At 58.6% G+C, this 14,547-nt stretch overlaps 1 protein-coding gene across 1 annotated transcript; it reads left to right on the top strand.

Annotated features, from left to right (window-relative positions):
* Positions 1-8,910: 8,910 nt before the first annotated feature.
* On the top strand, positions 8,911-14,536 carry ATP6V0C (ATPase H+ transporting V0 subunit c). The gene is made up of 3 exons (XM_077142099.1): positions 8,911-9,138; positions 13,561-13,744; positions 13,844-14,536. The coding sequence occupies exons 1-3, from the start codon at positions 9,060-9,062 to the stop codon at positions 14,046-14,048; spliced, it is 468 nt and encodes a 155-aa protein (XP_076998214.1). The 5' UTR covers positions 8,911-9,059; the 3' UTR covers positions 14,049-14,536.
* Positions 14,537-14,547: the final 11 nt, after the last annotated feature.

Genomic DNA, 14,547 nt, shown 5'->3' with positions numbered 1-14,547 from the left:
CAGGGTGGGGTGAGGGTCAGTAGGCCACCCAATGGCCATGCCTGTAAATGTCTTCTCACCATGGATGGCTTCTGGAAGCATAGCATCTGAAAGCAGCAGAAGTTACATTTGTGCACAGTTTGCAGCACTCCTTCTGTAAACTTACTGAACTGGACGGTTACTTTCCTTGTGAGTACGGCCTTATGGGCAGCTTCTGCCTCCAGAACCTTCTGTGCAGCCATTCCAAGGAGCCCCTCCACCCAGCCGCCTGGCACAGTTTCCACTTAGGCACAGTTTCCATACGTTGGTGAAATTCTTTGCTTTGTGTGTGTGTGTGTAAAACAGTTTTCATGTACTTATTGGCTTCTTTATCCTAATTTATTCTACCAACCTAAAAGGTGCCTGTGATTATCTTTACCCTTTTGATGATACTATCAGTGTTAGCTAATATTAGGCATTCCTAAGTAGACATAATTTATTGATATTCTCTCGTCTTGCCTATTGATTATTAACTTTTGATGTTTAAAGTCAGCCAAAATTTTATACAATTGCATGGTGAATTATTTGTCATTCAGAAGCATTTACAAGTTCTTTTTAAAAACACAAAATTGAACATCACTTATGTTGGTTCATTAAATTAAATGAATTCATTAGTGGGAACTGCTCACCTTCAGGTCTTCAGAAAATCCGTTTTTAAACAACAGTATGACACATGAGTAAGACATTTGTATTTTATGAATTTTCAGTTTTAATTATCGAACTAAAAGAAGATGACTAACCCAAAATTTCCTGTTTCAGTATCCTGCAGGCGTAAGTCTTTCAGTGCAACTTGCTTTAGAATGTTTCCTGAATCCTAAAAGCTTTTAGAGTCTTTTATATTTGCGCATTAGAGGATTCTATGTTTAGTGGATTTAATTTTAACTTTTATTTCGAAAAAAATTAGACTCACAGAGGAGCTGCGAAGGCGGCCCCGTTCTTCTAGCCGCTCCGCCAGCGCCCGGCTTCCCTTCCAGGGACAGCCGGAATTTTCATTGACGGTTACTTTCCCACCTTTTTTGTTACATCCCAAATGCCATCAAAATTCCCAGGACAAACACGGTTCAAACAAAAAGATGGCGCTGATTAGGCAGTAGAGCCAGCGGCTCAAGTTCGGACCCTGATGGTTGTCCTCTGTGCCCAACGGCTGCAGGGGGGAGCCTCGCGATGCGGTGGGGCGTCCGCGGAATGCGGGAAAGTGCACGGGCTTTAAAAACCCCCGCTGCTGTGTCCTTGTGCGCGCGCGCGCGCGGCCAGGTTGTGGTCAGGGGGCACGTAAGGCCTGGGGGATTCGCCGCCGGGCTAAGCCCCCACGCACCCCTCGGGCGCTGCCTTCCCGACCCCCGTGGACTCCGCCGCCGCTGCGGGCCGAGCAGGTGCACCTGGGGAGGACTCGTGGCGCCCACGCATTGACCCGTGGCCTGACACCAGCCGACCAGGGATCCCGCGCCGATCGCTGGCCCGCAGTGCTTCTTGACCGCGCCGCCCAGGGCACCTCCGGCTCCCAGGAGAGCCGCTAGAGGGCGCCCGCGGGCCGGCGCCGTGGTGGGGAAGCCAGCCCCGCCTTCCCGCCCAGCTCAGCCCCGCCTTCCCGCCCAGCTCAGCCCCGCCTTCCCGCCCAGCCCAGCCCCGCCTTCCCGCCTGCCCCGCCTTCCCGCCCAGCCCAGCCCCGCCTTCCCGCCTGCCCCGCCTTCCCGCCCAGCCCAGCCCCGCCTTCCCGCCTGCCCCGCCTTCCCGCCCAGCCCAGCCCCGCCTTCCCGCCCGGCTCAGCCCCGCCTTCCCGCCCAGCCCCGCCTTCCCGCCCAGCCCCGCCTTCCCGCCCGGCCCAGCCCCGCCTTCCCGCCCGGCTCAGCCCCGCCTTCCCGCCCGGCCCAGCCCCGCCTTCCCGCCTGCCCCGCCTTCCCGCCCAGCCCAGCCCCGCCTTCCCGCCCGGCTCAGCCCCGCCTTCCCGCCCAGCCCAGTCCCGCCTTCCCGCCCCGCCCAGCCCCGCCTTCCCGCCTGCCCCGCCTTCCCGCCCAGCCCAGCCCCGCCTTCCCGCCCAGCCCAGCCCCGCCTTCCCGTCGTTTTGTCTTCACCCGAGGAAACGCGAGCCGACCGCCGCCGTGCCGCATCAGAACAAATTGTTTTTCTTCCCTCTCTTTTTTTTTAAACATTTTTATTGTGAAATATACTATATACAAAAAAGCAATAAATTTCAAAGTACGTTTTACAAATAGTCATAGGACCGATTTCAGAGTTGGTGCGGGTTACAGATCCACAATTTCAGGTTTCTCCTAGCTGCTCCAAGACAATAGAGACTAAAAGAAATATCAATATAATGATTCAGCAGTCATACTCATTTGTTAAATCCTGTCTTCTCTGTTCTAACTCCTCCTCCTTTGATCTTTCTCCCACTCTTTACAGGTGTTTGGGCTCTGCCCTTTCCAATTTTTTCATGTTGGGAAGGGCTGTGGACAATATGGGGTAGGGGAATGGAACTAGCTGATGTTTCTGGAGAGGCTCGGCCCTCTGGGTTTCAGGACTTATCTGGCCTAGGGACCATCTGAAGTTGTGGGTTTCTGCAAAGTAAACTTAGTGAGTGAAACTTCTGCAGGATCTCAGAGCCCTGGGTGTTCCTTAGGGTTAACAGGAATGCTGTTGGTTGGGGTTTGACAAACCATTGTAATTCAGCAATACCTAGCTGCAGCTTGCATAACAACAGCCTCCAGAGTAGCCTCTCGACTCTGTTGAACTCTCCTAGCCACTGATGCCTTATTTCACTACATTTTTTTCTCCCCTTTTGGACAGGATGGCATTGTTGATCCCACGCTGTGAAGGCGGATGTCCCACATTGCCAGGGAGACTTTCACCCCTGAGTATCATGTCCCACGTACCGGGGAGGGTAATGATTTTCCTTGCAGAGTTGGGCTGAGAGGCAGAGAGGCCACATTCACAGACCAAGTTTTATCAGGAGCTGATGGGCTAAAGAGTGAAAAAAGAAAGTTCCATGAATGATTTTTTTTAACTGTCAAAAGTTTTTATTTCTAAAAGTAGCTTCATTTAAAATGCTTATAAAATGTAAAGCTTAATGTGTAAGCTCTAACAGCAATCATAGTTACTCCTACGCTTTAACTGTTCTTTTCTTAAAATTTATTTTATTTTTTTAAATACCAAAAAACACAAAGCAAATGCAAACATTCCTGTTTTGAGCATCATGAGTGATTTTCAATGTTTTGATATGATGAAGAACAGCTATTGACTTCTTTTTTAAAAAGGGAGGGACACTTGAGAGCTTCTAAATGGATGAATTAATCATAATAATAAAGGCAGGACCTTGTGGAAATAGATTCATTTGTACTGACCTCATGTGTGAATCTGAAGCAAAACCCGATTTTGGAAAAGTGAAAATAAAAATGACTTAGTTTTGTGGGTGTTTATTTGCGTCCTAAATAAAGTTACTGAGGAACCTGGACGGGCATCATTCTGAAGCGTGTGATGTGACAGCGCTTGGTGGACCGGGCAGTGGCGTGTGTGTCCCTCAGGGCCGCCCGGGAGGGGCCAAGTGCTGGCTGCAGGCCACTGGAGGTGAGCTCTCCTGCCCACTGGCTGCTGGCGGGCCTGCGCGGACATCTGCCTCCTCTCACTGGGTTTCACTTCCTTTTGCTCCGGGGATGTCTGGGAGAGGCCAAGGAACCTCCTGGTCCCTGCCCGTGCAGTCTGGAGCTGGCTGCTTCTCCTTCAAAATGACGATGTTGGTGGGACATGACTCCCAGTGGTGTGGACCTTCCTGGCAACGTGGGACAGAGATCTTGGAATGAACGGAGACTCAGCATCAAGAGATGAGAAAAACCCTAGAATGAGCTGAGATTTAGCATCAAGGGATTGAGAAAACCTTCTTGACCAAAAGAGGGAAGAGGGAAATGAGACAAAGTGTCAATGGCTGAGAGATTCCAAACAGAGTCGAGAGGTTATCCTGGAGGTTATTCTTATGCATCAAGTAGATATCATCTTGTTATCCAAGATGTAATGGAGAGGCTGGAGGGAATTGCCTGAAAATGTAGAGCTGTGTTCCAGAAGCCATGTTTCTTGATGATGATTGTATAATGGTGTAGCTTTCACAGTGTGACTGTGTGATTGTGAAAACCTTGTGTCTGATGCTCCTTTTATCTACTTTGTCAACAGATGAGAGGAACATATGGAATAAAAATAAATAATAGGAGGAAGAAATGTTAAAATAAATTTAGTTTGAAATGCTAGTGATCAATGAAGGCAAGGGGTAAGGGGTATGATAGGCATAATCTTTTTTTTTTCTTTCCTGTGTTCATTTCATTTCTTTTTCTATTGTCTTTTTGTTTCTTTTTCTGAATTAATGCAAATGTTCTAAGAAATGATGAATATGCAACTAGGTGATGATATTGCGAATTACTGAATATGTATGTTTTATTTTGTTTCTTATTTTTTTAATTAATAAATAAACTTTTAAAAAAATGATGATGTTGGGCTCCATATAAATCGGGTCTTTCCTGTTACCTTATATTTTAATGTATATAATATAGCGACAGTGTAACCCTTGCCCCCAACCCCCCAAGCAGACCCCCACTCCCTGTGGCTGCCCGCCTGCCCTTCCTGCCTCTGCTCCTCTGGCTCCTGGGTCCCCTCCACCATCTCCTGTTGCCCCTCTCCCTTCACTGCCCACCCCCAGACAAGCATGTTTCCCTGTAGGCTCTTTCCTGCCCCCCCCAGGAGGCTAACTGGAGCACCTGAGGGTGGAAGTGGGGTGGCCAGGGGGGGTCCGGCCCAGGCGTGAGAAGTCAGGGCCCCGCCGGTCCTTTGCTCTGGGCCTTTGCACAGCCTCCCCCATCCCCCGCCCCCAGCCCGGCTGCAGCGCCTCTGCCCTAGGCAGCTGGGCCTCTGGGACCTGTGGGTCACAGCTTTCCAGGTGACCCTGTCGCTTCCACCGCAGCCCCCATGACTCTCAGCCCCAGGGGGGGCCGGGCGCTCAGGATGGGCAGAAGGTTGCGTGCTGTTCCCAAGAGGCTGGCCCCAGGGGGGCATGGGCGGGTGCTGCCCCTCCTGTGCGGTCTGCATTTCGGGGGCCCACAGTCGGGCCCCCCCCCCAGCATTCCCTACGGTAACTTCTTCCTCTCCACTCACCTGTGACCAGCCCGTAGTTGAGGCGAAGACACTGCACCCCAGGCCAGACTGGCCCAGGCTTGGGCCCCGGCGGTGGCCCCCGATGTGTCCAACACCTGCCACCCTCCGGCCAGGACAGTGGGGTGGCCCCAGCGTCTACCCTGAACTCTGGCAGGCAGGGCCGCACCCTCCCCTGGCCACTTCCCCCTGCTTCACGCGGGCCCTGGATTCGGGCTGGCCTGTGGCTGAGGAGTCCCCGCCTCCAGTGCACCATCGCAATGCCATGTTTTCTTGCCTCACGTCGGTTCCACGCAGAATAAGCACTCAGTGGGGCTGCCCTCCCTCCCGAGCCAGCAGCCGCCCTTGGGCCCTAGGCCCCCCATGAGGCGGCCATACTGGTGGCGTCTGCATAGTGAGCTAGCCGCCTGGGTGACACACACCCGTGCACACCCGTGCCCAGGCTCCTCGCCATGCGCCGCGAGGACGTGGCGGCCTTAGTCCCCGCAATGGCTGCCCTGTGCTCCATGGCCTGCGCGGTGGGAAAGTATTTGAGTTCCCTGTTTTTCACATCCAAACCGGGCCCTGTCTCTCCCCTGCTCAAAACCCCCTCATCTTCTAACCTGCAATGCAGAGGTCAGGACCCCTGGGCCCTGGGAGTTGCCCCCACTCCCCGCCCCCGCCACCCTGGTACCCTCCCCGCCCCTCGGAGGCACGCCTCTGTGTGAGTGTCTCCGGGGCTGTCAGAACATGGTTTTCTGCGCATCATGCAACCCTGGAGGCCTCTGAGCTCCTCGAGGGCTCACCCTCAGCTTGTGGCCCAGGCAGCAGGTGCTCCGTGACGCAGCATGCAGACCCTGGGCATGGGACTCTGACTGATGCAGAGTGAGGAGGGAGCATGGACTGGACCAGGCACAGGGTCCAGGGCAGCCCAGGCCCGCTACAGAGAAGTGAAAGGGCCCACTCTGTGCCTTGGCCCTGCTGACCATCCCCCACCCCCAGCAGCTGCATGCTTTCCTCCAGTCCTTCCTGCCTGCCTCTCCCCACCCACACGTGGCTCTCTCCCCTCTAGGCGTGCCCCCTCGGGGTGCATCTTCACAGCGCCTGCAGCTGCTGGCCTCCTGCCTCTCCGCCTTGGCTTCTGGGCTCCTGGACTTTCAGTCCTGTCCACTGACCCTCCTGCCCGCTGGGGCTCTCTCTCCTGTGGGCGGGCTGACAGGGCCCCTTGCCGCCGTAAGGCCCCCACCCCACCCCATGTCTCCCACTACTCTCCCAGCTCAGGGTTTCTGACTCGAATTTCTCAAAGGCCCTCCCTCCCCATCCCTGGGAACCCCCAGTGGAGCGGGGGGGCAGGCCAGCCCAGGGCCCGGCCCGATGTAGGGATGTCCCCAGGGAAGATGGTTTGGTCCCTCCCGGACACATCACCTGCTCACTAGACACTGGGGCAGGAGCAAGCAGCATGGGAGTTTGCATTTCAGTTCCAGCCTTACCAGGTCATTGGCCCTGGGTGGGATGCCTGACCTCGCTAAGTCTGCTTTCTTGTCTACAGGAGGAGGTGGTCATTGCGAGGGTGCCAGGTGGTACTGCCCGCAAAGGCTCAGGACAAGGCCTGGTGCACCCTGGGTGCCAAGGAACGTTAGCCACACGGGCCAGGTTCCCTACAGGTGTCGGGGTACAGACAAGGCCCAGGTCCAGCGGAGGGGAGGGGGAGTGAAATGCAAAAGGTGATCATGGAGCACGAGGGAGGCTGCCATAGGGGCTCGGTGGAAGAAGTGAGGTCAGGAGGGCTTCCTGGAGGAGGTGAGTTTTGAAGTCTGTATCGTATTAGTTAAGGAGGGAGAGTAGTTGGTGCAGAGGGAGCCACACATGAGAGCAGACTCCTGAGGGCATGATGGGTCCGACTGGGCACCTGAAGCGATCCCTTGGCTTCAGGGTTAGGAAGGGGGGCAAGTTGGGTGTGGGCTGAGAGGAGCCCGTGGGAAATGGAACTCGAGCCGCCAGGGTGAGGTGGGGCGTGAGTAATAATTAGAAGTAAGCAAGCGGGAGCCGGGGTGGGGCAGCTTCGAGGCGCTGGGTGGATGGGTGCGCCTTTGATGGGTGCTGGGGGCGGGGGGGAGGGACAAGGATGACCCAGGGAGGCCAGAGCTCCGGCAGTGCCTTCTTACACAGGAACTTAGGCCCTTAAGAGGCCATGAGACAGCTGATCCGCCTCCTGCTGCCACGGAGGGAACCGCCTCCTGGAATTTCTCACCTCTGTCCTTTTGGCCCCCCTGTTCTCCGTCCTGGCCTGCCCCTGCTTTCCCTCATGGTCCAGGGCCCAGGCTCATCCCGCCCCACGGAGCCTTCCAGACTCCCCGCCCCTCCCACCCTGGGCTGCCCTGACCCTGTCTCCTAAGTGTCCGCACTGACTGCCACTGGGCGCCCTGCACACTGGGACTGGAGGGGCACAAGGAACACGCAGAGGCTACAGGGCTAGGCCTGGTGCTGCTCCCCTTTCGTGACTGCAGGAAGAACGGTATAGTTAGGGGACAGTGAGGGGGGGCCGAGCTGCTGGGAGCAAGAGGCTGTGGAGCACTGGGCAGCAAGAGGCCCACTTGGACGACCTGACAGATGTCCCTTCCCTTAGAGAAAGGGCCACCACCGTAGGGCAGTAGGGCAGGCAAGGAGGTGGAGGCACTGAATGGAGAAGGAGTGGCAGCAGGACATGGTAGTAGGGGGTGGCCGAGGGCTTCCAGCTGCCCCTGTCCCCTCTTCTCTTGCTTTTAAAACAGGACAGGCCTGGGAACTGCTCTGAGGATGGCAGACCCCGCCCAGCCAAGGGGGAAGAGGGTTTGAGGGACAGCCCTGTTGTGGAAAGTGGGCTGTATGTGCTGCAGAAGCACCATGCTGAGAGGGCTGAGGGGACCCGGGGAGACCCAGGACCAGGCGGTGGTGCCCAAGGCTGCCCAAAGGACCCCGAGGAGCTGCAGGTGGAGATTAGGCCGCCAGGGCCTAATCGCCCAGGGCTGCTCCCATGGGCGAGGGGACCTTGCACAGCGGGCTGCACACATTTGGCTCGGGTAACAGGCGGCAGGGGCCCCCGGACAGGAGGCCACACGGACAGGAAGATCCGCCCCAGCTGCGGCCCGGGTCCCTGACGCCTGTTACCTGACCCCTGTAAAGGGGTCTCTCTTTACTCCGACCGGACTGCTGGGCCTCGGGGACACTGGCCTTTGAGGCCATGAGCCGCAGGCGGGTCAGCGCAGGCCGCGCCCGGGACGCGGCACGTCGGCTTCGTCTGGCCTGGCCTCCGCCCGCCTGTCCCGGGCCCCGTGGTTCGGCTCGGCGCCCAGAGAAGTCCAAGCCCTGCCCTGGCGGCCAGTCCCGCGAGGGACACGGACTACGGGCCGCGGCAGGAGCTCCAGGGCCGCGGGGCCGGGACACCGAGACGCCCGCGGGAGCCGCGCTCGCACCTCAGAGGGGCTGCGCCGAGGGGCCGCAGGGAGGCGGGGCCACCGCGAGGCCGCGCCCCGTATGCTAATGAGCGCGACGACGCCCCGCCCCGACCCCAGGACCGGTCGAGACCAACGCGGCGGGGTTCCAATGGCCGGCGGCTCACGACCCTATGTCCGCGAGGCGCAGGTGGGACGGGACGGCAGGGTCCGAGGCGCCCAAACCCGAAGGGTAGGGGACCCCGGGGGCCGCGGGTGGGTCTACCGGCCGTCGCAGGGCAGAGTGCCCCCCCGCCGGGATGCGGTGGTGCGGCCCGCAGGGGCGGGGCCCGGGTCATGTGACGCGGCGGCGGCCGCCATTTTGCTCTGCGGTGCTGGTATTTAGAGCGCAGCGGCTGACGGGGCCGGGTCGCCTTCCACGCCGCTGTCCGCTCGCTTTGCGTTGCCCGCCCGCCCCCGGCCCGGCGTAGACCGTTGAGCTCGCCCCGGATCCCCGCCGCAGACATGTCCGAATCCCGGAACAGTCCCGAGTATGCCGCTTTCTTCGCCGTCATGGGCGCCTCGTCCGCCATGGTCTTCAGCGGTGAGCGCCGCGCCAGGGCGGACCCGGGAGGCGGGGGGCGCCAGGGGCGCGCGGGTCTCGTGCCCGCAGCTCGGCGGGGTCCGGGCCGTGACGTCAGTGACGCCACCCAGAGCTGTTGGGGGTGCCCAGCGCCTCGCGTGGCGGCTGGCGGCGGGCGGGGGTCGGGGCCCGGAGGCGGCGGAGGCTGGGGCTCCCGGGCTCCGGCTCCCGCGGCTCCGGTGCGGGGGTGGGGCGGCAGCGCCGCTGCCATCTTAGTCCCGGGCCAGAGATGAGGGAGGCTGGGGTGGGGGCGCGCAGTTTTGCGCGTGCTCCGCGCCCGCCGCCCTCCCCAGTTCTCCAGGCGGGGGTGACATCACGCCTCGGAAAGCTCCCCCGAAGTCTTGGCGGGGGCGGGGAATCGAGCCCGGAGCCCCTCGGAGCGGTCCCCGTCGCTCCCGGGCCGATGGGAGCCTGCACCCCGCCGAGACGCTCGCCTTCGCGGCGGCCGGGCCTCAGCGGTGGACAGGTGGGTCGGTCCCCATTGGCAGGTGCTTCCGGTTGGTGCTTGCCGTGGTTTCCCAATAGCACAGTCAGCTGTGCTGGCTGGTTGGGAAAGCTGGGCTGAGAGCTCGGTACTGAGAGTCGGAGGGCACTCAGGGATGGGAGTCTGGAAATGGGGGAGGGGGGGTAATGGGGCAGCAGTGAGGGGGTCATACAGCCCAAGGGCGGGGAATATGGGTAGCTGGAAGTCAGGGACAACATCACTATTTGCCATGTGGCCTTGGCTGAGGGGTCTGTGCATTGCCCGGGTGGGGAGAGTGAAAGGGCTATCTCCGAGGTGGCAGCATTTGCGGGATTGGGTCTTTTGTCTTCTGGGAGGGAGTCTTCCTGCTGGACTTCCTACTGGAGTGAATGACCTTCCTCCTCGTCCCTAAGGCCTGGAATTGGGAGGGGCTGCTCTGGGCAAGAAGGGGCGTCTTCCAGGTTTTTGATGGCACCCTTTTACTTAGGTGACAGTTCGCTCTCCCTTAAGCTGAGGTGGGCCTTGGCAGTCTGGGGGTGTTCTTTATCTGGGAGAAAGTTACTCAGGCTATGCTCAGGAATGTCGGACCCAGGGGGAGGAAAGGTCTGGCCCAGCCAAAGCCCCCAAGGACTGGTCTGGCCAGGTCTCAGCTTCCTTGGATCTGTCTGGGTTCAGGCTTTGATGACCCCGCCCTGCCTTGCCCTAGCTGGTGGACTGGGAGGCTCCCTGTGCAGGTATGTGGAGGGTTTGAACTCCAAACATCTCTGCTGACTGTAAACACCTGTGGGGTATGGGCTGTGGGGGCTCCCTCTGCCTGGGCCTGTCTGCAGGGCAGGAACTGCTGGGGGGCCCTGCCTTGAACCTCCTGTGCGAGGAAGGGCTCATTTGTGGTGGGAGCATGGTGTGCACTTCTTATCTCCCAGACACCACCCTTCGGGGGCGGCCTGCTCTCAAGCGTGTTCACATAGGCCGCTACCCCCACTCCTGGCTCTTTGCTCCCAGAGCATCTCTAGGCATGCCAGTTTGGCCACCTGTGAGTGGCCGTCCATTCACCCAGCAAACTTTGATTGAGCTCCTACCATGTTCCAGATGATGGGATGCATTGGTGAAAAATATGCTCCTGTCACTGCTTACTCCTAAAGCCTGGAGTTGGCCCACTGTGCCCTTTTTCCACATTCAGCCCCCCTCTGTCACTGGGAGCCTCCTTTCCCTCTGTCCAGACCCTAGATGGCTTTTAGGTGGAGCCTGACCTGCAGGGTTCTGGAAGGTAACAAGAATAGGGTGTCCCTGGCCCAGTGTTTTCCTGCTTAGTCCTGGGGCCTGGGGTCTGCCCACTCCAGGGGTCCTGGTGCTGGCTCCTCCACAGTCTACTCATAGCCCATTCCCCGCCCCACACGGACCTGTGTGGCTCTACAAGAGATACCTTCTCACTGGGTGAGTGGGATTGAGTTATGACTTTAGTTCTACCCTCTAAACATGATGCTTTCTCCAGGGCTTGTCATCTTCATCTGTGCCTGCTTCCTGGTATTGAAACAAGTGCTTCAGGTCTCGGTGGAGCTGCTCTGCTGACTCCAAGCTCTCCTGAGCTCCGGGCCTGCGCCACACACAGCTGATTGGTCTTCTTACTGTCGAGGGGCAAGCACACTTTTGGGACCCCTTCCCCCTATTCAACACTCCAACTTCCCTTTTTTCTTAGCTTATGACAAAAGTCCTGCTGATTCTTTCTTCATCATGTCTTCCATGAAGATGTCAGTTGCTCCCTTTCCGTATTTTCTATGACTTCCTCCCTGCCAGTCAGCACCCTGTATTTGGTGCTTGTGTTCCTGAAACTGCTTCCTGACTTCTCCCTGAGTTCATTCTTTGTCCTTCACTGTATCTCCTGTTGCTGAAAGGTCTGCCTGCTGGAATCCCATCAGGCATGGCCTGTGGAACCAGCGCCCAGGGTCTTTCTGGAAGCCTGCTGCTGCCCCATGCCCAGCTGGGTTATGTCCTGTTGCTCTGGCTCCAGTGGTCATCCCTACCTCTTCCTCTTTTCCCCTTCTCCCCCACCCCACCCCCCTCCAGCCACATGATCTGCCTGTTGACCTCTGTAGTGCAGGGCCTAGCTCACTTCCTGCCTCTGGTGGCTTCAGCCTCGGAGAGGCCCCCTCCCAGGGCCGCACTGTGTTCCCAGTATCCAGCCTCCCCCTAATGCCACGTGTCAGCCTGTGCTCTCCCACCCAAGGGCGTAGCCCTGGGACTGGTCTCACACACCGTGAGGTAGCCTGACAGGGTACAGGGTCTGCAGCAAGAGCTCCCAAAATGCATTGGCAGCCAGAAGATTTTGAGAAGCCTCCCGAAGATAAGTCCTGAGCTCCAGGCAGAAGGTGCTGGATATCCAGCCATAGCGTTTACTGTTCACGTCAGGGACACTATGGAAGAGCCATCGCAAATCCCTTTGCCCTAACCCTGTCTCCTCCCCACCCTCCAGTCGCTCCCCACTCAACCTCATCTTGTCTTCCATCTCTGCTCATGCTGTCTGGACTTCCTTTCCCTTTACCTCGTATTCCTGGGCCCACTTGCTGACCATCACAGCTCCACTCAGGCTTCACCTCCTCTGAAGCCTTTCCCTGGCACCCCCACCCCCTCCTCCCTCTGCCATAAAGCCTCTGTCCCGTCTCCTGGAACGAGCGGCCGTGCTTAGAGGTTGCCACGTTTGCCTCTCTCACTGGACTTGGAGCCCTGTGCGGTCAGAGCCTGTTCACCTTGCCTCCGCTTGGCACTGGGCATGGGCATGGGGGTGGAGGGGTGGGGGGATGCCTTTCATTACCCAAATAGATGAATAAAATGTGTGGCGGAAAGCCCCTTCCACCCCAGGCTGTGTGCTGTGGAAGAAGTGAGCTGTCAGCCCCTCTCTGCTCCCCTAACGATCATGGCCTGGGGCCCCTCTGTTCTGTATCAACGTCACCCTGGCTTTCCAAAACAAAGGCCAAGCAAAGGGCACATGGGAAGCAGCATATCCTAGGGGTGGGGATGGGGATGGGGGCAGGCCCAGAGCCCTGGTTGCCTTACCTGATACTGGTGCTGGTAGAGTCTGGGCCCCAAGGGGAGTGCTGCAGTCTTGGGGCCAGGCTGGGTGTTGGGTCCTCCAGTCCCTGAGCAGACCCTGCCATGTGGCTGGGGTGCCTAGTGCTGGCTTTACTGCAGAGATTTAGCCAATTGATGAGCTGAGCTGCTGGCCTTGTTAGCAGCCGGGTCAGGGTTGGGAGTGGAGATGCACTGGCCTGAGAGGACAGGATCTACTAGGTGGTTTCCTAACCCTGACTTACGGCCTGTGGAGCCTGCAGTGGGTTGCAGGTGGGGCAGCACTCATGGCCTGCAGCCACCCTTCCATCAGGTTGTCCCTGGGCAGGGGACCCTGAGGGCTGCCTAGCAGACCCTGGCCTGTCATGACATCTGGGCTGGTGACAGGTGGTCAGTTTGTACCTTCTCAGGTTTGTCCTGATTTGGTGCTTAGATTCCAGGTAGGACAGAAGTTCCCTGAGCCTTTCCACCATGAGCAGGGTTCTAGGGCCCAGCTGCCTTTTCCCATGTGACTGAGCTACCTGCTCTTGCTCCAGCCCTTAGGTCTTGGGCAGCTGCATCTGAGGCTTGGCAACATGGGGCCACTGCAGGAGGTTCTGGGGTGGGGGCCCTAAATAGACCAGACAGTGGAAGGGCCTCTGATGGAGGCTTCTGTCTTTGGGATGAGGTCCCAGCCAGAGCAGAGAAACAACTAGCCACTCCTGACTGCTGGAGCACCCAGCTTGGGCAGATGTGGGGACCCATCATCTCTGAGGGCAGTCCCTTCTCCACCCCCAGTCAGGTGCCTAGTTCAGCTCCCACTGCTCCTAGTAGCTGGCTGCCCAGGGCCCCAAGCTCACCTCATCTCCCTCCTGCAGCCCTGGGCGCCGCCTATGGTACAGCGAAGAGCGGCACCGGCATCGCGGCCATGTCTGTTATGCGGCCAGAGCTGATCATGAAGTCCATCATTCCCGTGGTCATGGCTGGCATCATCGCCATCTACGGCCTGGTGGTGGCCGTCCTTATCGCCAACTCGCTGACGGAGGGCATCTCCCTCTTCAAGTGAGAACTGGGCCCTCCCACTGAACCCCAGGGAGGCCGTTCCAGTGCTGGGGGAGGCTGGTGTGTCCCAAACTCTGCCCCATGTCTTCTCTCTCCTAGGAGTTTCCTGCAGCTGGGCGCTGGCCTGAGCGTGGGCCTGAGTGGCCTGGCAGCCGGCTTTGCCATTGGCATCGTGGGGGACGCCGGCGTGCGGGGCACTGCCCAGCAGCCCCGGCTCTTCGTGGGCATGATCCTCATCCTGATCTTCGCCGAGGTGCTGGGCCTCTACGGCCTCATCGTCGCCCTCATACTTTCCACCAAGTAACCCCACCCCAGCCCACCAGCCCCAGAATCTGATGTAAAGATCACCTCCCTCATTCCAGAAGAGCAGCCCGACTCGCACGCCCGGGGCAGCGACCCCCAGTAGCTGGTCTTGTACATGCGCCGTGTCTTAGTGCCCGTGGCCTGTCATTCCCAGCCTTGCCCCTTCCCGCCCCGCGTGTGGACATCGGGCCCACTCGTCCTGCCAGGCCCTGGCCAGCGAGATGCAGGCCTCTGGCCGCCCCCCACCCCCTAGAGTGCTCTGTGCATACGGATGAATTAGAGCTGTCACTTTCTCTTCACTGGATGTTTATTTATAAAAGATTTGACCTGTTCATGCGTCTGTGGAGCAGCCCTCATCTCTCACCCATTTAGTAACTTACGTAGAGTGTTGCCTGTGGGGTGCCATGTGACACTCCGTTGGATGTAACGGCCCTGCTTCGGGCGCCGGGCCTGCGCGGGAGCTGTGTCAAATAAAGTCTTCGGATGTGACTGGAGGCCCG

The sequence above is a fragment of the Tamandua tetradactyla genome, chromosome 23 (genome assembly GCF_023851605.1).
Source record: "Tamandua tetradactyla isolate mTamTet1 chromosome 23, mTamTet1.pri, whole genome shotgun sequence".
In the NCBI taxonomy this organism is placed as follows: Eukaryota; Metazoa; Chordata; class Mammalia; order Pilosa; family Myrmecophagidae; genus Tamandua; species Tamandua tetradactyla.
The sequence above is the reverse complement of the archived record's forward strand: the minus strand, read 5'-3'. Positions and strand labels throughout refer to the sequence as shown.